The sequence below is a fragment of the Prionailurus viverrinus genome, chromosome C2 (assembly GCF_022837055.1).
Source record: "Prionailurus viverrinus isolate Anna chromosome C2, UM_Priviv_1.0, whole genome shotgun sequence".
Lineage (NCBI taxonomy): Eukaryota > Metazoa > Chordata > Mammalia > Carnivora > Felidae > Prionailurus > Prionailurus viverrinus.
The window spans coordinates 27,136,443-27,158,909 of NC_062569.1; the positions used below are offsets into that span (position 1 = coordinate 27,136,443).

The 22,467-nt window shown below is 36.8% G+C and overlaps 1 protein-coding gene across 4 annotated transcripts in view; it reads left to right on the forward strand.

Annotated features, from left to right (window-relative positions):
- Positions 1 to 22,467, forward strand: part of ATP2C1 (ATPase secretory pathway Ca2+ transporting 1) — a 139,261-nt gene that overhangs the window by 63,557 nt on the left and 53,237 nt on the right. For all 4 annotated transcript variants that reach the window (XM_047875526.1, XM_047875527.1, XM_047875525.1 and 1 more), the window contains 4 exons: positions 13,693 to 13,848; positions 15,040 to 15,108; positions 16,065 to 16,140; positions 20,386 to 20,452. In XM_047875526.1, the coding sequence (XP_047731482.1) occupies positions 13,693 to 13,848; positions 15,040 to 15,108; positions 16,065 to 16,140; positions 20,386 to 20,452 (368 nt within the window). The remainder of the gene's footprint in view (positions 1 to 13,692; positions 13,849 to 15,039; positions 15,109 to 16,064; positions 16,141 to 20,385; positions 20,453 to 22,467) is intronic.

Below are 22,467 nucleotides of genomic sequence, written 5' to 3' on the forward strand. Positions count from 1 at the left end.
TGCCTTCTATTTTTGAACCCAGTTTTTGATATGCTGATTTTCTAAATGCATCAAACTTTTTATTTATTTATCTATCTATCTATCTATCTATCTATTTATTTTTATGTTTTTTAAATTTATTTTTGAGACAGAGAGAGACAGAGCGTGAACAGGGGAGGGGCATAGAGAGAGGGAGACACAGAATCCGAAGCAGGCTCCAGGCTCTGAGCTGTCAGCACAGAGCCCAACGTGGGGCTCGAACTCACGAGCCGCGAGATCATGACCGGAGCTGAAGTCGGACGCTTAACTGACTGAGCCACCCAGGCACCCCTGAATGTATCAAACTTTTTAAAGAGAACTACCACTTATATGCCCGAGAGCCAAGAATTAGCCATTTTTAGGACACTAGATTACCAGAGCAATTAAATCTCTGAAAGATAATCTCTATTAGGAGTCGTAGTCTACCGGGGCCATGGTCAGAAGTCCAAACTTAAAACAAGGCAGTTGGCATTATATAGTGAGCCTTTTAACCTCACGAATCCATATACTTTCTTATAGAATAGCAGTTCAGCTCAGTGAGTAGTTATTGGTGTCTTTATGATCGTTCCTCCCTGTTTCTCCCTTCCCAAGTAAAAAACAAAGATAATGAGCACAGATCTACTTGGCTAACTACCAACTCAAGGAGTCAGAGATAGTCTCCTTGACTGCAACTTTACTTAGCTGTTATATCCTTTTCTGTAAAGCTTACACTCTTTCACATATTTTTGTTAACTACTAACAAGCACCTTCCTCTTTGTTGGCTGATTTCATTAGAAGAGCTTTCTGTGTTAGAGCATTCTGACTTCCTGAGTTGTAGAATAAATTTTCCATTTACTCAATGAAAGCCTTGATTTTCTGGTAAAACTCAATTCTAATATTGTTTGCTGTGCTTTTTCAAAAAAGGATCTTTTCAAACATTTGCTAGAATACAAACATGTCATGATATGTTAAATTTACTTATTTTGGTAATGAAGCTAATATAGGCAAATATAATCTCTCCCTTTGGATATCAGTCTGTGTTATGAGGTCATTTTAGTCATTCAGTAAATGTTTGAGTATTGTGTGTAGAACACTGTACCAGGCTTCAGGGCTTGGACTGAAAAAGGTACAGTTTTTGTCCTTTCTGCTGGGAGACCTCAACTTGCAAACAGTTGTGATTCAAAGAATAAAATGTGTCTTATGAAATGAATTGACTATGTGAGTTTAGGTAAGCCACTTAACTATTTTTAGGGTCTCAGTTTTCCAACTGTGACAGAGAGTTGCCCTAGGGCATTACATTTAAGAATCATCTGGGTTCTGTGCATCAGTACCCCGATGTTTATAGCAGCACTCTCAACAATAGCCAAGTTATGGAAAGAGCCTAAATGTCCATCCACTGATGAATGGATAAAGAAATTATGGTTTATATACACAATGGAGTACTACGTGGCATTGAGAAAGAATGAAATACGGCCCTTTGTAGCAACATGGATGGAACTGAAGAGTGTTATGCTAAGTGAAATAAGCCATACAGAGAAAGACAGATACCATATGTGTTCATTCTTATGTGGATCCTGAGAAACCTAACAGGAACCCATGGGGAGGGGAAGGAAAAAAAAAAAAAAGAGGTTAGAGTGGGAGAGAGTCAAAGCATAAGAGACTGTTAAAAACTGAGAACAAACTGAGGGTTGATGGGGGGTGGGAGGGAGGAGAGGGTGGGTGATGGGTATTGAGGAGGGCACCTGTTGGGATGAGCACTGGGTGTTGTATGGAAACAAATTTGACAGTAAACTTCATATATTGGAAAAAAAAAAGAAGAATCATCTGGGTTCTGTTTTGGCAGCTCAGGTGTGGGTCCAATATTCTGCATTCTCTCTCTGTCTCTCTTTTATTTTTTTGTCAAAATTTTATTTAGTTAACATACAGTTTAATATTGTTTTCAGGATTAGAATTCAGTGATTCATCGCTTAACATAGAACACCCAGTGCTCATCATAACAAGTTTCCTCCTCAATATCCATTGCCCATCTAGCCCATCCCTGCCCCTCCCCACCCCGCACCTTCCTGCACCAACCTTCAGTCTGTTCTCTATCTTTAAGAGTATCTTATGGTTAGTTTCTCTCTCTCTTCTCCCCCCTTATATATGTTTACCTGTTTGTCTCTTAAATTCCACATATGAGTGAAATCATATAAGTTCTGCATGATTTGTCTTTGACTGACTTATTTTGCTTTGCATAATACACTGTATCAATGTTGTTGCAAACAGCAACATTTCATTCTTTTTGATGGCTGAGTAATATTTCATTATATGTATACCACATCTTTTTTATTCATTCACCAGTCAGTGGACATTTGGGCTCTTTCCATAGTTTGGCTGTTGTTGACACTGCTGCCGTAAACATCGGGGTGCATGTGCCCTTTGGGATCTGTATGTTTGTAGCCTTGGGGTAGATATGTAGTGCAACTGGTGGATTGTAGAGTAGTTCTATTTTTAACTTTTTGAGGAACCTCCATACTGTTTTCCACAGTGGCTGTACCATTTTGCATTCCCACCAACAGTGTAAGAGGGTTCATTTTCTCCACATCCTTGCCAACACCTGTTGTTTCTTGTGTTGTTGATTTTAGCCATTCTGACAGGCGTGAGGTGGTATCTCATCATGGTTTTGATTTGTATTTCCCTGATGATGAGTGATGTTGAGCTCAAGATCCTGCATTCTTAACTAGCATTTAGTCCATGCCCAAAGTGCTGGTCTATTTACCACATATAAAAAGGTAAAAAAAAAAAAAAACAAAAAAACAAAAAAACCCAAAAAACAACTTTATTGAGATATAATTCACATTCAAACAATTTACACATTTAAAATGTATCATTCATTGGTTTTCCCTATAGTCTGAATTGTGCAGCCATCACCACAATCTTAGCTATAGAACATTTTTATCACTCCCAAGAGGAAACATTTACCTTTTAGTAGTCTCTATAGTCTCTCTTCTGCCCCAGAGCCTGGTAGCCACTAATCTGCTTGTTCTGTCTGTATACACATGCCTATTCTGAGCATTTCATTATAAATGGGATTAAATACATTGTAGTCTTTTGTGTCTGGCTTTTTTCAGTTCACGGTGTTTTCAGGGTTTATCTCTATTGTAGCATGTATCAATATTTCATCCATTTTCATTGCCAAATAGTGTTCTATTGTATGTGTATACCATACAATTGTAAATCTATGTATGTTTAAAGTGATTTTTGATAGAGAACTTTCTAATGCCATTTTGCTATAGTTTTTAAGTTCCTAAGTTCCTCCAATCCCTTTTTTTGTATTTGCTATTTAAAAAAAATATGCTTTGAGTACCTCCTGAAATTTTTTTTTCTGTATATTTTTTTACATATTTTCTTAGTGGTTACTGTGTAGATTACAATTAACATCTTAAATTTAGAACAGTTGTTTGAATTGATACCATCTTTACTTCAATAGCCCGCAAAAATTTTGCTCCTCTGCAGCTCACTTTTCCACCACCTTCATGTTGTCGCCAATTATGTTTTTAAGCATTCTGTGCCCATTAACCATAAATTTGTCAGTGCTTTATATAAATCAGATAGGAAAAATAGAGGAGTTACAAAGTCAAAATACAATAATGCTGACATTTATATTTCTCTGTGTAGTTACCTTTACTGGAATTCTTCCTTTCTTCATATGGCTTCGAATTACTTTCTACTCTCCTTTTGTTTTAGCTTGAAGGACTCTCCTTTAGCATTTCTTGTGGGGCACGTCTACTAGAAATAAATTATCTTAGCTTTTGTTTAGGTGGGAATGTCTTAATTCTTCTTCATTTTAAAAGATAGTGTTGCTAGATGTAGACTTCTTTTCATTAGTTTTTTTGTTTTTCTTTCAGTACTTTAGATAGGTTTACTGGTCCCAGCCTCCGTGGTTTCTGATAAGAAATAGGCTGCTAGTCTTATTGAGGATTCCTTGTACATGACAAGTTGCTTCACATTTGCTGTTTTCAAGATTGTGTCTCTGTCTTTTAACAGTTTGATTATGTCTCAGTCTAGATGGCTTCGAGTTTTTCCTATTTGGAGTTTATTGAGCTTCTCTGATCCATAGATTTCATATCTTTTATTAAATTTGGCAAGTTTTCATTCATTATCTCTTCAAATATTCTTTCTACCCATTTCTTTTTTTCTCCCTGAGACTTACCTTATGCTTATATTGGTATGTTTGATGATGTCCCACAGGTACCGTTAGCTCTGTCATTTTTCTTTTTTTTCCTCTCTGTCCTTCAGATTGGTTAATTTCAATTGCCCTGTTTTTTTGTTTGCTCATTTTTCCCCCTTCCTTTTCCAGATCTGCTGTTGAACCCCTCTAGTGAACTTATTATTTCAGTGGTTGTACTTTTCAGCATCAGGATTTCTATTTCTTGCAAATATTTTCTTTCTCTTCATTGTAATGCTTTTTTAAAAAATTGTTTTCCTGATTTCCTTTAGTTTTTTGTCCATGGTTTTCTTTAGTTTATTAAGCATATTTAAGACAGTTGATTTAAAGTCTTTCCAGTAAGTCTAGTGTCTGGCCTTGCTGAGGGATGATTTCTGTCAGTTTATTTTTTCCTGTGAATAGATCATACTTTTTGGTTTCTTTGTATTTGTAATTTTTTGTTGAAAACTTTGTATTTTGAATATTATGCTGTCATAATTCTGTAAATGAGGTTGTGCCCTTCCTCAAAATTTGTTATTTTTGATTGTTGAGGATTGCAGTGGTTGAATTTTTTTTGGTGGGGGGGAGGGTGGTGGTTTGCAAAGACCCTTCCTTGTGTGTATGGTCACTGAAGTTTCTGTTCCATTATCTCAGCCGTCAGTCTTATCTGTCTGGAGCCAAAGATGGAAATGAAATACTGTTCTCCTGGTCTTTGCAGCTTGTCTTTGAGTTGGGGCACTTCTTGATCATTGATCATCTGCCTACAACTCTGCCTTCACCTTCACCTACTTGTGCCAAATCCACAGACCTGTCAGAGGTGCAAGTCTCGGGTCTTCTCAGGGCTTTCTGAGCATGCCTCTGGTTATGGGCATGCATTTTGCCCTCTGTCTTGCCTGGCATAAGTGGTGGCCCTTCCAAAACTTCCCTCACAAAACTTTATTCCCTCACAGAACTTCCTCCTTGGCTTTTTTCTTCCCAGTCTTTTGGTTGTATCTGCTGCTTGCCTTATTCCTGGTCCCTGGCCTGCTACTATGTGTCCTTAATCTTTTGGCAGATACCTGGAAAGTCACTGTAGCTGGCTTGGCGTGAGGTTGTGAGATAAATATTAGCCTTTGCACTAGTCCCCCAGGGAACTGCCAGACAGGTCAAAACACGCAGCTACAATATTTTAAGAACAAGGTCTTTGTTAGCCCCTGACTACCCATAATCTGCAGCAAGAAGACTCACTTCTGTCCCCACAGCCAGCACTGCTTCTCTGGGCAGTGGTGAATAGTAGACAGGTGAACAAAAATGCCATGGTGCCTTCTTACCTAAATTGAGCTGCCTTTTTCTTTATTAAGCACTTCCCTGGTTGTTTTCAGTTTTTGATTCCAGAGTTGTCTGTCAGTCTTTGCCAGCCCATGATCATTTTAGTAGAGGGACCAAATCTTTGATTGCCCTATTCCACAAGTGTTTATATTGATTTCAGTGTATTTTTTTGATAGGTCAATTTGATTAATTTATGGTGTCTTACTCCACCTCTTATTGTAATTTATCACTGAAACTTTGGTTTTAAAAGTTTCTGAATTATTAAACTTACAGATAGACTTGTAAAAAAAAGAACAATTTATAAACATCTTAGGAAGTAGAGATTTAATTTTTAATTTTTAAAGTTCATTTATTGATTTTGAGAGAGAGAAGAGAAGAGAAGAGAATCGAAGAGAATCCCAAGGAGGCTCCATGCTATGAGCACAGAGCCCAATATGGGGCTCAATCTCAGGACTGTGAGGTCATGACCTGAGCTGAAATCAAGATTCAGATGCTCAACTGACTGAGCCACTCAGGTACTGCAGGAAGTAGAGATTTTAAATTAGCCATCAAAAGAAATTGAGTAGGTTATTCTGTATTTGTGGTATTTAGACATTCCTGTTTACTAAAAACTGATGTAATCACTCATTTTGGCTTTGGAAAGGAGGTCTATTTCTATAGTAGTATATTTCTGAACTTCTCCATGCGTAGAGCACTGGGAGTGTTGGTTCTGTTAGATTGTATAAGCTTGAGCTATGCTTAGTGTTTTGTTGTTTGATAGATCATTGGTTAAAAAGCAGTGTGAACTGAGGAATGCTGTTTATGTTTAAAACGTTGAAAACTTTTTTCTCTTTAAGTCACTAGAATTTAAAAATACAGCATGGGAGGGTTTGAAATGAGATTTAGTCTCTTTGTTTTAAGATTGTCATTTCACACTGGTAAGAAAGGACTGTTGCAAAAGTAGATCCCTTTTTGAAATTTGGTTTCTTTTCATTGTCTTAGAGAAATATCCTAGAAATCATTGTTAACTGAATACTGGTGTTGAAGTTATTGGCAACTTGGTCAAATTGAATATATGCACTTAAGTCAGAAAGTTAACAATTCGTGTAAATATTTACCATGGGATAAAATCCATTTCATGTAGGTGTTTTTAACCCAGGGGAGGCTCTCACAGGACCAGCCAAGAGGGTCCTTGGCTTCATGCAGGATAGAAATCAAATGTGAGTTGGAGAAAGTGAAAACAGAGTTTATTGAAGAGTGTGAGTGATAGAGAATAGCAGAGGGAGTGTCTGGGAGACTTGGAAAGGAGAATGAGTCTCAGCATTTTGGGGGGTTAGGGGTTTATATTGGAAAGAGATCTAGGGTACATGTTCCTTCAGAAATCCAGGGTAGGGTCTAATCAAAGGCCAATGTCAGATGAACAATAGTTGTTATACCATAAGTTACTGAAGGTGGGAGTGTTGATGCCAGAATCATCTGAGGTTTGTTCAAAGCTAGTGTCCTGGAACGTGTTCAGGATCTGACACTTCTTGGATGTTGTTAGGTGTTTGTGGCCTGGGACAAAATTCAGAGAATGATTAATTTTCCTACTTCCCCCTTGCAGTGGGAACATAGTTTCTTTTCCTGATTCAGAGACAGAATTCAGAACATGAGTAAGTGAGGCCTAACAGAAAAACAGCAGAGATGGAGCCTTTCTAAAATGGAGTCACTTCTTTCCTACTTACTTCAACTGGTTAGGCTTTGATGTTTAATAAGCTAGAACTCATGAAAACGTTTTAATTACATTTTCCTTCATTTGAATAAATAGTAATAGGAATCTTAATTTTTGAGACTAAAAGTAAGATATTTTGTCATTGTCAGGTAGCTGCCAGATGGATAATTTGGAATTCTTTTCTGGGGAAAGAAATCCATTTTTGATTTGCTTTTCATTCTAGACTAGAGAGGTAATTGATTTAGCGGCATACAGTACGCTAAGCCATTCTTTAGTTTAAGAACTTACATGTAGCTGCCAATTTTTCATATTAAGTGTAATTTTTTAAGCAGTTTTAAATTTTCCTGAAAAGCAAAAAATTTTTTGCTTTTCAGGAAAACTTACTGACTTTGGCATCTAGTTTCTTTCTGCCTAATGTTTTGTAGGAATAGTCCTGTGAAGTTTTTCCAACCATTTTTATTCTATAGGTGTTAAATATTCAGATTGTAGATTATGTATGCATCTAGATTCTTATTTATATTCTGACTTTTGAACTGTGCTGTGTCTTATTCACACCAGTAAAGTACCTGAAGAATAATAAAGAGAAAGTGAAACATAATCAGCTTCCCTATTTATGAACAGCTCTTCTGAAGGTTTAATGTTTAAACTTTTGGGTAGAAGGCATGGAGCTGGCTGGTTCATTGATTTCATTTTATCTTACCTTTATCTTTCCTCATAAATGCAATGGATAAATGACTCTAATATCTGTCTTCTGGATGAATTAAACTATGACTGTTAAACTGTGATAGGCTGGCCTAATTCATTAAATACCACCTTCTTAGGTATGACTTCCTTCCCCTCACTCCCTCAAAACTGACTTCCTGCAGAAATTCTTGTAATCATCATTAAGAGAAAATAAGTTGTAACTTAGAAAATATTCTTACTCTGGGTGGCCTGGCTGGCTTAGTTGGAAGACTATGTTACTCTTGATCTCTGGGTCTTGGGTTTTGAGCCCCATGCTGGGTGTAGAGATTAAACAATCAAACAAATAAATAAATTAAAAAATATACCCTTACTCAACAGACAGTTGAGATCTGTGCAGTTAGCTACATTATATGATTTGGACTAATTTTTATCAATATTCTTTTTTTTTTTTAAGTAAGCTCTATGCCCAATGTGGGGCTTGAACTTGTGACCCTGAAGTCAAGAGTCACATGCTCTATTGACTGAGCCAGCCAGGTACCCCATCAATAATATATTCTTGATTTGAGTTTTACAGATTTATAATTATATATTAAATATATATATATATAAAATAAAGATCTAAAGCTCTTTTTTTCTCACTAGACAGAGCTGATTGCTATTCTGCTAAAAATGGTATCTTTTTCATAGAAAAACCTGATTTGAACAAAAATTCCTATTTTTGGTTGGATGGTTATTAAACTGCTAAGGCTGACACTGAAGAGCTAGGCCACTGACAGCCAATAAAGCTATGCATTTATTCTCTTTTTATTTATTTATTTAAAAAAATTTTTTTTTAATGTTTATTTATTTTTGAGACAGAGAGAGACAGAGCATGAACGAGGGAGGGTCAGAGAGAGAGGGAGACACAGAATCTGAAGCAGGCTCCAGGCTCTGAGCTGTCAGCACAGAGCCTGACGCGGGACTCAAACTCACAGACTGTGAGATCATGACCTGAGCCGAAGTTGGCCGCTTAACCGACTGAGCCACCCAGGCGCCCCATTTATTCTCTTTTTAAAAGAGTCAGATTATTTTCATATTATTTGTTTTGATAGACAACCACCAAATGTTTAGTATTCATCCATATTTAAGATTTTTGTTTAAAGTAGAAAGTCTTCAATGAGAAAATACTAATTTTGCCTTTCTCAGAGAGAAGGAGTTCTGTAATGTTTTTGTTTTGTTTTGTTTTGTTTTTTAATATGAAATTTATTGTCACATTGGTTTCCATACAACACCCAGTGCTCATCCCAACAGGTGCCCTCCTCAATGCCCATCACCCACTTTCCCCTCCCTCCAACCCCCCCCTCCCCCCCCCCCCCATCAACTCTCAGTTTATTCTCAGTTTTTAAGAGTCTCTTATGGTTGGTTTGGCTCTCTCCCTCTCTAACTTTTTCTTTTTTTTTCCTCTTCCCCTCCCCCATGGTCTTCTATTAAGTTTCTCAGGATCCACATAAGAGTGAAAACTTATGGTATCTCTCTTTCTCTGTATGACTTATTTCACTTAGCATAACACTCTCCAGTTCCATCCATGTTTCTACAGAAGGCCATATTTCATTCTTTCTTATTGCTAAGCAGTATTCCATTGTGTATATAAACCACAATTTCTTTATCCATTACCCAAGGGATACAGGAGTGCTGATACACTTGTACCCCAATGTAATGTTTTCAATATTAGCAGGTCTCATTTTTAATTAAGAGCTCAGAAGATGACATGCAGTTTTGATTTTTATAACAAGCATTAAAGAGGAGCTTGCTAAATGAAATAAATTTTTTTGTTGACTTGTAATTCAGAAAAATATATAATTTTTAAATACATATTTTCTTTTTTTTTAAATTTTTTTAACGTTTATTTATTTTTGAGACAGAGAGAGACAGAGCATGAACGGAGGAGGGTCAGAGAGAAGGAGACACAGAATCTGAAACAGGCTCCAGGCTCTGAGCTGTCAGCACAGAGCCCGATGCAGGGCTCGAACTCACAGACCGTGAGATCACGACCTGAGCCGAAGTCGGCCACTTAACCGACTGAGCCACCCACACGCCCCTAAATATATCTTTCTTAATGTCTTCTAGAAGTAGTTACAAAACTAGGGAGATTCTCTAAATAGTTAATTGCAAATTGATTGCAATTGATTCTCTAAATAATTAATAAGAATTTGGAGTTGATCTTTCAGTGTTTGGGTTTTGTCTCCACAGGTTGGGTGGAGATGTTGGGTGACTTACTTAACCTTTCAAAGTGTCTGTAAAATAGAGGGAATGAAAATCACAGTCCTGCCTCATTGGATTGTTACTAGCTAGTGGTTGTTAATAGAAAACTTAGTATATGTATGTTAGCAAAACGCCTTGCAGATAGTAAGCAATGAAATGTCAACTGTTTTTAGTACTAGCATCATCTTTGAAGAACAACCTAAACTTTTCTTCTTACTTTGGTAATGGAATTTATTAGTGTGGAAAATTATACAGTCCTAAGTCTAACTTGGAAAGAAAAGTCAAATAGATATGTTCCTGTAATAAAGAAAAATTCCTTTGCCTTTGAACATGATGGATTTTTTTTTTACTCTGTAGTTGGGTTGAGGTAATGAACCCAGATTTACCTGGCCTGTCTTTGCATACATAATTATAGAAAAAGGGAAGCTTTTTAAAGACTCAAGGATTGGTGATCTGTGCTTTATAACATTTACATGGTACTAACCTTCCAGAGATAACATAGTTTAGTTTCCTTGAAATTGTGGGGTACAGTATATTGTCATTCTGAACATTTTTCAACTTCATGATCTAATCTGTAAACTCTTGATTATATTTGTAAAGTTATATGTCTGCCTAGGGCATGAACATACCAGGCATGTTCCTACCCCCATAGTCTTTGTACTTTTTGCTTTCTTTGCCTAGAATACTTTCATCCTGATTGTGGCCCACCTTTGGGGCCCTCAGGTCAATTGTGTCTCTGCAGAAGAGTTGTTTACTTTTGAGAGAGGTTCTCTCCTTTATCTAAAATGTTACTTTCTATCCTTATGCATTTTTTCCTCACTACCAGGTATTATATTACATACCCTTGTTAGTTTATTTTTAGATCACTTTCCCATTGGAATAAGAGGGGAGGGTAGGAACTTAGTTTTGTTTACTGCTGATTCGCTCTGTGTGTGATATAGTACAGGACCTGGCATTAATAAATATTTGTTAAGTGAATGGATCAATGACATTGATCAAATTAAAATACTGTATTGTTGTATAGATGGGAATTGATATGATATGATATGAATTGATTTTTAATATATTTTTTTTGTGAGATATTTATGCTCATGGATAAATGAACCATTTAAAAAGAAGAGCTTTAGGGGCACCTGCGTGGCTCAGTTGGCTAAGTGACCGACTCTTGATTTCAACCCAGGTCATGATCTCAGAGTTCATGGGTTCAAGCCCTGCGTTGGGCTCTGGGCTGGCAGTGTGGGATTCTCTCCCCTCTCCCACTCATGCTGGCTCTGTCTCTCAAAATAAACTCACATTTAAAACTAAAAAAAGAGGGGCGCCTAGGTGGCTCAGTTGGTTAAGTGTCCGGCTTCAGCTCAGGTCATGATCTCGCGGTGCGTGGGTTCGAGCCCCGCGTCGGGCTCTGTGCTGACAGCTCAGAGCCTGGAGCCTGTTTCAGATTCTGCGTCTCCCTCTTTCTCTGACCCTTCCCTGTTCATGCTCTCTCTCTGTCTCAAAAATAAATAAATGTTAAAAAAATAATTAAAACTAAAAAAAGAAAAGATGAGATTATTTCCACACTCGTACCTCTCCCCTAGCAGGATTTAGAGTATTTTGTATATAATGTGGACTGCCAATCAAGAGACCTGATTGAGAACACCAGGTCAGTTTATAATAGCAGCAGGAATGCACAGTTATTTAACTGCTTTGGGTTCATTTCCTTATCTTGTTTATTTTCCAGGGTCTAGCTCAGTGCCTGGTACATAGTTAAGGTAGTCAATAAATGTTTGTTCGGTGAGTGAATTAACATGTAAAATGAGTAAAATCATGAACTAGGTCCTAGTTTCTCAAAGTGTCCTAAAGACCCTAGAATAAGAGCTTCTGGAATAAAATGGGTCAAAGAAATTTGTGAAATAGTATTCCATTGATTCTCAAAGTTGAGTGTGCCTCAGAATCATCTGGAGGGCTTGTAAATACAGTCTTTTAGGTTCACCCTCCCCACCTACGCATTTGAAGTAGGATAGTGAATTTCTTTTCTTTTTTTGGGAGGAGGGTAGTGAATTTCTAAAAAGTTCTGAGGAGGTAGATATAGATGATGCTGGTGATGCTGGTCCTGCTGGGACCACACTTTGACAACTCCTGTTGTATCTGTATTCTAATTGAGGTGATTCACACTAATCTAGTGAAGGTTTAAAGAAGCACTGCCTAAGTAGAGGAAGCTGTTTAACTCAACTCAGTATTTCCAAACATATTTGACTTTAGTACCTCTACTGTGTGTGTGTGTGTGTGTGTGTGTGTGTGTCTATCAGTCCTCCGTCTGTCACATTATACTCAGTGTCTTTTCACATCCTTGGAACTATTGTTCTGTGGGTCATACTTTTAGAAACAAAGCCAGGTAATATCTGCAGTGTTTTCCACATGTAAAATGATTTTTTTTTTTTTTTTGGCATGCTAAGGTAGGTGAAAACTTAATTGTTAGGAGTTGAAACTGTCTTAGGAATGAAACCCTCAGAATTGATTCTTTTTGCACAGTTGGAAGATAATACCATGTTCATGATTTGCATGGAAACATATGTTTTTTATTTTTGCTGATGTACGTTTGGGATCAATGTAAGGATGCATATATAGAAAGCAGAATTTCATGAAAATTGAACCCAAAATGATGAAATTATTTCTTTCTCAGTACATTATATACCTTTTATTCATATTTCTCTTTCTGGATACCTGTTTTTAACCTGCCAAATACATTTTCAGAACTTCAGGGGATGGCAAAATTAGGAAGTAATAACATTTTATTGTGAAAGTTGTTTTCTCTAGGTAAAGATTATGTCTCAGCTAATGTTTCCTTTTCTCTGGTTCTATTTTGAAATTTAGGCTAATCTTGTCTCATAGCATTCTACTTTGCATGTCGGATTTTGTTGACTTCACTTTGTATTGTATTTTTATTTTTTTTAATTTATTTTTTAATATTTATTTTGTATTTAATATTATTTTTAATATATTTTTTAAAATGTTTATTTTTGAGAGAAAGAGACAGAGCATGAGCAGGGGAGGGCAGAGACAGAGAGAGAGAGGGAGACACAGAATACAAAGCAGGCTCCAGGCTCTGAGGCATCAGTCAGCACAGAGCCTGATGCGGGGCTTGAACTCATGAACCATGAGATCATGACCTGAGCTGAAGTCGGACGCTTAACTAAGCCACCCAGGTGCCTCTTTATTTATTTTTTTAAATGTTTATTTATTTCAAGAGAGAGTGTGTGAGCAGGGGAGAGGTGGAGAGAGAGATTCTCGCGGGTTCCACACTGTCAGCACAGAGCCTGATGAGGCGCTTGATCCTACAAACCATGGGATCATGACCTAAGCCGAAATCAAGAGTTGGATGCTTAACTGACTGAGCCACCCAGGCGGCCCAAGTTTACTTCATATTTTAAATATGGTTCTACTTATTGTGGTCTTCTTAGAGTAATGGATATAATAAAAGATTTGGGTGATTATTAAGAAAGGGGATATTTGAGGAAGAAGTGATGGTTACAAACTCTTTAGATATTGAATGGAGCCCAGAGAGTCTTCATTCTTGAACTTAATGGGATGCTTTATGTTTTCCAAGGCTGTGGATCTTTCCATTGATGAGTCCAGCTTGACAGGAGAGACAACACCTTGTTCTAAGGTGACAGCTCCTCAGCCAGCTGCAACTAATGGAGATCTTGCATCAAGAAGTAACATTGCCTTCATGGGAACACTGGTCAGATGTGGCAAAGCTAAGGTAATTTTTTTTCTCTTGTTTTGAAAATAGCAACTCCTTTGTTTTCAACCTTTTTTTTAGTTCGATGTGGCTAATTTTATGTGGCTATTTTAAAAATACGTGACAAAGAGGGGCTCTGGGTGGCTTAGTCGGTTGAGCGTCAGACTCTTGATTTTGGCTCAGGACATGATCTCATGGCTCATGGGATCAAGCTCCATGTTGGGCTCTGCGTTGGGCACAGAGCCTGCTTGGGATTCTCTCTCTCTCTCTCTCTCTCTCTCTCTCTCTCTCTCTCTCTCTTTCTTTCTCTCTCTCTCTCTCTCTCTCTCTCGGCCCCTCTCTGACCTGCATGTGCGCTTGTGCTCTCTTTCTCTCTGTCTCAAAATAAGTAAACATGAAAAAATATATATAAGGGGAACTGGGTGGCTCAGTCGTTTAAGTGTCTGACTCTTGATTTCGGCTCAGGATTGGGCTTAGTGCTGACAGTGCAGAGCCTGCTTAGGATTCTCTCTCTTTTTCTCTCTTTCTCTGTCCCTACCCTGCTTGCATGTGTGTGCTGTCTCTTTCTCAAAAATAAATGAAGTTAAAAAAGATATATGACAAAGAAATGGCAGAATTGAACCTAACCCATAGCATCTATTTTTGATACTAAAGAGAAACTATGTCCCTGAGGTAGACTATGTCCATATTTCTGCCATTTGCCAGATAATGAAGCCTTTAAAAGTATAGTCCTCGGTATCTGTTCTTTTTTTTGTTTTCGATAGAAACAGTGAATCATGGATATGTTCATTACTAGTTAAAATTTTAATTTAGTCGATATGGTACTGGATATAATATTCCAACTACATATCATTCACCTACTGGATTCTAACATTTCACAAATGTAAAAGGCATGATCCAGTAGCATTTGAGGGGGAAAGAGAAGCTACATTGAATGTCTCTCAAGGATAAGACAGTTTTGAATTTCAGAAATATTAATATAGACAAAGAATGGGCCTCAGAATTGGGCCAAGGTTTGTATAGTAAGGCATAAATACTAATGATCTATAGTCATATCACAAAGTTAATTTGCTAAGGGAACCTTGGATATGTATGTTAGTCATCTTGACTGTGGGCAAAGTTTTGGAGAAAGGGAATGAAGGGTTTTTGTTACTTTGCTTGAGAGAGGTGATAACATATGAATATAATGTATTTTCCTGTTTTTCTCTTTAGGGTATTGTCATTGGAACTGGAGAAAATTCTGAATTTGGAGAGGTTTTTAAAATGATGCAAGCAGAAGAAGTAAGTTCTTTGTTAATGATGTTTAATTTCAAATCTGAAATTCTCCATTGTAAGTAAACGAAAAGAAAATAATGGTGGGTTATTTTATGTACTATTGAAGTGGTATTTTATTCAGAATATCACTCAGTTGTCTGTGCTTAAAAACATAATTGGAGCTTTAGTTGACATTGTTAATGTTCTAAAACATTTTTATATTTATTCATTGTTTATAGGAGAAAAAGGTTTATAGCCAATTATTTATAGGGCCTATTCTTTTTTAAAATTGACCTTATCATATTAATTTTAATGGTTACTAAATGGCATATTTGTCTTCTACCAAAATTCCCAACTTTATTTAATTCCAAGTAATGGGGAAAAAAAGATTATAAAGTAAAATAACATGGAAGATATTCTTGTTTAAGAATATTGAAGATGAGTTCTCTCATTTAAAATACTTTCTTACATATGAAAAAGAAGTTGCATTCTACAAATGTCATATTCTCCCCAAATCATCTGGATTTCTCAGGTAACCTGCCAAGATTCCAGTACATGATGCCGTGTATAAAACCATTCCAAGGAGCTTGGCACTGAGGGGACTGCTAGAGAAGGGAGTTAGCAGATCAGGGAGCCAACTGGATAAAAAGACTTGGATTACAAGCTTGTTTGTGGATACAGAAGGGAGAAGATTGGAAAAGTGAGGGGCAGCTGATGGTAATGAAGTCCTGGAGAAGCTGATAGGGAGAATAGATTCCTTCTCAAAAATAGGCATAGGGAACATGGACCTTAAACAGGCTTTTAAAAGTCTCAGCCTCAGTTTCCTCATTGAAGGGGATGAGACTTATCTTTAAGGGAGAGGTGTGTATGTTATGGGTATGTTAAGAACTAACCTGGGTATGTCAAGCACTTAGAGTCCCTGGCACATAGTATATATTCCTAAATTTAGCTAATTGTGGTAAACTCTTCTCCAATTTGTCAAGGCACCAAAAACCCCTCTGCAGAAGAGCATGGACCTCTTAGGAAAACAACTTTCCTTCTACTCCTTTGGTATAATAGGTAAGAGAAGAGTGAGTATGTATATCTCATGTATTTACTTAGGGTTTATTTTTATTTATTTATTTATTTTTATTTTTAAGGGGAAGGGGGAGTTTAGATAGATTTGTTTATTCATTTAATTGGTTTTTAGTTTACTAAAAAAAAAATTTTTTTTAATGTGTATTTATTTTTGAGAGAGAAACAGACAGAGTGCGAGTCAGGGAGGGGCAGAGAGAGACGGAGACACAGAATCTGAAGCAGGCTCCAGGCTCTGAGGTGTCAGCACAGAGCCTGACACGGGCCCAAACTCACGAATCACGAGATCATGACTTGAGCCGAAGTCAGACACTTAACTGACTGAGCGACCCAGGCGCCCCTAATTTACTACTACTTTTTAAAAATTATAAAACTAGCCCCCAGCCATTGTCCTTTTCTGAAAAGATAAATTAGAACTTCATGTAATTCCCGTAATCATATAGCATTTCTATAAACATTTTATTATTTATTTGTCTTCCTGGTTTTCAACAAATTGATAGTAATGTTTTATGGACTACTATTCCTTTTTCGTTTCATATTTTCTTCATAAACATCTTGCCATTAAGTAGATGCTCTTTATATAGATGTCATGAAATAGATGGTTGTATAGTATTTCATTATGTGGGAAAAAAATTCTTAGAAGTAAAATTTTGGGGGCAAAGAATATGCATGTAATTTTTCAATTTTTGGCACGTTTTGAAGGCTTTTGTTTCATATTGCTAAATAGTATCTTTCATCAGCAAGGTAAAGGTGTTCCTCTTCCAGCGCTCTTGCTAACTTTGTTGTCATTAACAGATGAATAAAAGGCTTCTCATTATTTTATTTCACAACTCATTATAGAGAAACTGAACAGTTGTCATATGTGTGTTGGTCCTTTTTATTTTATGACCTTCCAATCTATTTATTTTGTCCCTTCTTCTCTTGTGGCTTGGGTCTTAGATCAGTAACAGCTCTTTGTATAATTTGGATAGCCATCCCTTTTGTTAAGTTTATTTCCCCCACTTTTTAAATTCCCTTTGAGGGATAAATATAGTAAACTTGGTTATGAAGGAGGGAGATGTGATTGAAATATATTGTCCTGAGATTGTGATAGCAATGTCCTGTTGATAATCTCTGCAGTTACAGTTTCTGGTTTATTCATAGAAGCTTTCCTAACCCCATATTGTGAAGAGTGTTTATCTTTATAAGCATATTTACTTAAACATCAGTCTACAGCTTAGTTTTTATTTTTGACACTTTATTTTACTATTTAGAATTTATTTTAGTATCAGACTTAAGGTGGGGGCGCCTGGGTGGCTCAGTCGGTTGAGCACCTGATTTTCAGGGCTCAAGTCATGATCTCATGGTTTGTGAGTTTAAGCCCCACATTGGGCTTGCTGCTGTCAGCACAGAGCTCACTTCAGATCCTTCCCTGCTCATGTGCTTTCTTTCTGTCTCTCTCAAAAATAAATAAACATTAAAAAAAAAACAAAAGAACTTAAGGTAGAGTTATAACATTTTTACTCAAAAGTTAATTATCCCAATACCATTAATTCTCTAGTTCATTCTATTTTTAACATGTTTTTTTTAAAGTTTATTTATTTATTTTGAGAACAAAAGAGAGCACAAGCACAGGGAGGGGCAGAGAAAGAGAGATAATTCCAAGCAGGCTCTGCACTGTTAGCACAGAGCCTGACATGGGACTTGATTTCCCAAACTCTGAGTTCATGACCTGAGCTGAAATTAATAGTCAGATACTTAACCGACTGAGCCACCATGCACTCTATAGTCCATTGTTTTATTCACTCAGTTGAAATGACATTTTTTTTTTTTAACGTTTATTTATTTTTGAGACAGAGAGAGACAGAGCATGAACGGGGGAGGGTCAGAGAGAGGGAGACACAGAATCTGAAACAGGCTCCAGGCTCTGAGCTGTCAGCACAGAGCCTGACGCGGGGCTTGAACTCATGGACCGCGAGATCATGACCTGAGCCGAAGTCGGCCACTTAACCGACTGAGCCACCCAGGCACCCCTGAAATGACATCTTTATCATATATTAAATACTTGAATAAGTTTTGGAGTCTTTTCTCCTTTTCTTTAGTTTTTCCATGATGTTATTTTAATTATTTTTGCTAGCTTAAAATTTCAAAATCAATAATGCAGTTCTAAATTAAAATAGATTTGCGTTACACAGTTTCAGTTAAATAATTTTTTAAATATTCTATTGATCCGTCTGTCTATATCATAAAGTAGAAGATGGGAAGGTATTTCATTCCTCTTTTTTAACTGGTGTGTATATTGTCATAGCTCCCTTAATTTGATTATTGCTATTTATTTTCTAGAATTTATAGGGAATTTGGTAACTGTTAGGGCATTTAGCCAATTAAATCTCAGTTTATGTTAACATTGTACCATGAAACCACCTCACTTTTAGTGATAAAATCTTTCAACTTTATCATTACCTGGTTTTAATTTAATACATAGGACCTAATTTTTGTTGCTAGGATAGTATATGGAATAGGATAAGGGTCAAGGTCAAAACAGAGGTCAACAGATTTTTTGGGGGGTGGGGGAGTACAAGGCCCAGTAGTACATATTTTAGCCTTTGGTCCATACCAAAGTATTTTGGATATTCTTTGTTGGAAATATTCAACTCAGCCATCAGCAGGGAAGCTATCATAGATAGTACCTAAACAAATAGATATAACTGTGTTCCAACAAACTTTATTTGCAAAAGTCTTCAGGAGGCCCACAGATTATGGTTTGCTGACTTCTGGTATAGTTCATTGGACATAATTTGTCAGGATAGTGTTTGGGATAGAATGTTAGAGAATCATAGTCTGGATTATTTATTTATTTATTTATTATTTTTTTCAACGTTTTTAATTTATTTTTGGGACAGAGAGAGACAGAGCATGAACGGGGGAGGGGCAGAGAGAGAGGGAGACACAGAATCGGAAACAGGCTCCAGGCTCTGAGCCATCAGCCCAGAGCCTGACGCGGGGCTCGAACTCACGGACCGCGAGATCGTGACCTGGCTGAAGTCGGACGCTTAACCGACTACACCACCCAGGCGCCCCTATTTATTTATTTTTTAATGTTTATTTATTTTTGAGAGAGAGGGAGACACAGCATCTGAAGCAGGCTCCAGGTTCTGAGCTGTCAGCACAAACTCTGATGTGGGGCTTGAACTCATGAACCGTGAGATTGTGATCTGAGCTGAAGTTAGATGCTTAACTGACTGAGCCACCCAGGTGTGCCCCTGTAGCTATAGAAAGAAGAAAAACCTGTTTTTAAATGTTTATATTACTCTAGAATACAATCTTGAATTTGTTATACTTTATTAAAACTGTGATGATACTGTGTGTGTTTTCTCACAAAACCAGTGGTGCACTCCTTGCCCCCTTTCTTTTCAGAGGCAAAGGTCAAAGCAAGAGAGTATATTCTTTGGTTCATGTTAATTGATTTCTTATTTGTAAATGCCATAAAAGTAGTTTTTTTCCTTTTTAATTTCAGAGAGAATTTTCACAAGTTGGGGAGAGGGGCAGAGAGAGAGAGAGAGAGAGAGAGTCTTAAGCAGGGTCCACGTTCAGCGTGGAGCTGGACACAGGGCTTGATCCTATGTCCTTGGGATCATGACCCGAGCTGAAACAAGTCTTAACGCTCAACCCACTGAGCCACCCAGGCACCCGGCTAATTTTTAAATGTTATAATGTAATTTTAGATATTTTAAGTAAGATGTATTACTCTTTCAGCCAAGTCCTAAGTATTCCTTTGTTTGCAGTATAAACTTTATATGTATTGCCTAGATATTTAGTGATGAGAAGTAAAGTTCCAAGGTTTATTTTTGCAAAGCTGATAATAAATAGAGGACCTATCTGTCTTATGCTACCTTCTTTTTTTTCCCTATTGTGAGACAATACTGGTAATGTTTTCTTATAGTGGTAATTCTCAGATATTATTGCTTTAAGGGGTGAGTGGCAGCAGTGGCAACAGAAGGTAAAGTGTGTGTGTGTGTGTGTGTGTGTGTGTGTGTGTGTATGTGCACGCATGTTCACATATATAACATTATCTTTAAGCAGCATTAATTTTAATCTCCCCTTCTTAATGAATTTTTCTAAAATCTTGTAACTGTGATCTGATATACCTTCTCCTTTATGTTATGGAACTTTTTGACTGCCCTCAGCATCCCATTTATACTGATGTGATTTTATATAAAAGGGAGAAATAGCTATTTGATTCTTTTCCAGGTATCATCATGTTGGTTGGCTGGTTACTAGGAAAAGATATCCTGGAAATGTTTACAATTAGTGTAAGGTAAGTTCTAATAATCATTTATTTATAAATTGAAGTCTTTTTTCTCTCTCTTAATTTCTCTAATAGGCATGTATTGAAATAAACTCTAGAAAAATGAAAACCATGTGTCTAGCAGTGGAGAAAATGCACACTAGATGTCTGGTGTTATCTGTCCAATATTACATTTAAAAAAAATGTTTATTTTTGAGAGAGAGGGAAAGCGAGAGTGCACACATGAGGCAGAGAGAGAGGGAGACAGAATCCCAATCAGGCTCTGCACTGTGCAGAACCTGGCATGGGGCTCAATCCCACAAAAACTGGGCGATCATGACTGAGCAGAAACCAAGAGTCAGATGCTTAACCAACTGAGCCACCCAGGTGCCCCCAATATTGCAATTTTATATATTAATAGACAGTTAAGGACTGCCAAATTGAAAACTAGCAGCATGAAAGAGAAAGACCATAATAATAGAAACTAAATAAACAATCTCAGAGGAAAATGAAAATTTCAAGAAATAGAAAAATTAAAACTGGAAAGCATTTTTATTTTCAGAGATTTGTGAACAAACTGCATTTATAATATACAGATTGCTGTAGAAGAGGATCAGAGAAAAAAAGTTTTTAGGAATTATGATTTTGACTGTTGAAATTAAACATTCAATTTAAGGGCTGTAATATAAAGTTAAAAAGGGTTCCCTAAAAATAGACTAAAGTGCCTGAAACAGAGAATGAAATAAAAGTGATGAAGAATAATTTAATAAATGCCAATCTAACTAATAGGAGTTTCAAAAGAGGTAAGAAGAAATTATATAAGAAATGATACATGAATATTTTTTGTCTCTGAAGCAAGACGTGAAATCTTTATAGTTTATATGGATTCTGTAAATGCCAAACAAGATGAAAAAAACTCCAAACTAGATACATCATATGAAATTAAAGAAAACCAGTCAGGTTGTCTATAAAGGAAGGATAATTCGACTGGTATCAAACTTCTTGTTAGCAACTGCAGTTTCCACCAAGGGGTCTTTTTAGACTCTATTAAACATTTCATTGCACAAGACTTTCATATGTCCTATCTGGCACCTGTGCCTTGAACAGCAGGGCAACTTAAGGCATGCCTCTTATGAGAGAGTCTGTGCAATAGTTCAGCTTTAGGTACAAGAAGATTGGGATGGCCTTGTGAGTGCAGGGGCTACCCTGGGTTAAATTGTTTCATATTCCACAGGAGCCAACATCTCTGGGAACATATACTTTCCAGGGTGCTTGCAAGAAACATGTCCAGTTGTAAGAGTCACCTACGGTCTGGAAACCCAAAGCAGTGGCTTCTTTAAGATAAATTATAATTCTTCCAGTCCATAGATAATTTATCAGTCAGGAGATCCCTTTATCATAAGCAGTGTTGCCTGGCAACATAGTTGATATACTACCCTTGCCAGGTCACAAGGGGAACAGAGCTACCCTTCATCCATAGTAACGTTGGATTACATTAGAAAATAGTGGGGGCAATGCTATCAAAGTATGAGGGGAAAGGAATTTAAGTCAGTAAATCTAGGCCTAGCCAAATTATCGATCCAGTTATTACAAATATAAATAGGCAGGTAATCAGAAAATTTATTCCTTCCCCATCCTGTATGAATTCCAGCAAAACAAAGATGAAAAAAAGGAAGATGATCATGTATGGGATATAAGTAAGAGTGGAATTCACCTAGGTACCTAATAAGGAAAAGAAATTCTAGATGATAGCTCTATGGTAGGCATAGGAAGTCATAGTTCAAATATTAGAACAAAAACAATGTATTAAAAAAAAAATCAAATGGATTACAAGGAGTAGGTAGATGGAGTAAGAAGTTAAAAGACATTTGTGATGGGGTGAAGGAGTATATTTTTTTCTTAAAAGGGGCAAAAATACAATTTGAAACTCTTGGCTTAAATCTGTATAAAAAAGATGGGTTAAATACGAAATAAATTTAAAATTGGGCATGAGGATGAGATAATAAACATTAGCATATTAGCTGTTGGACTCATTTTTAGATTTT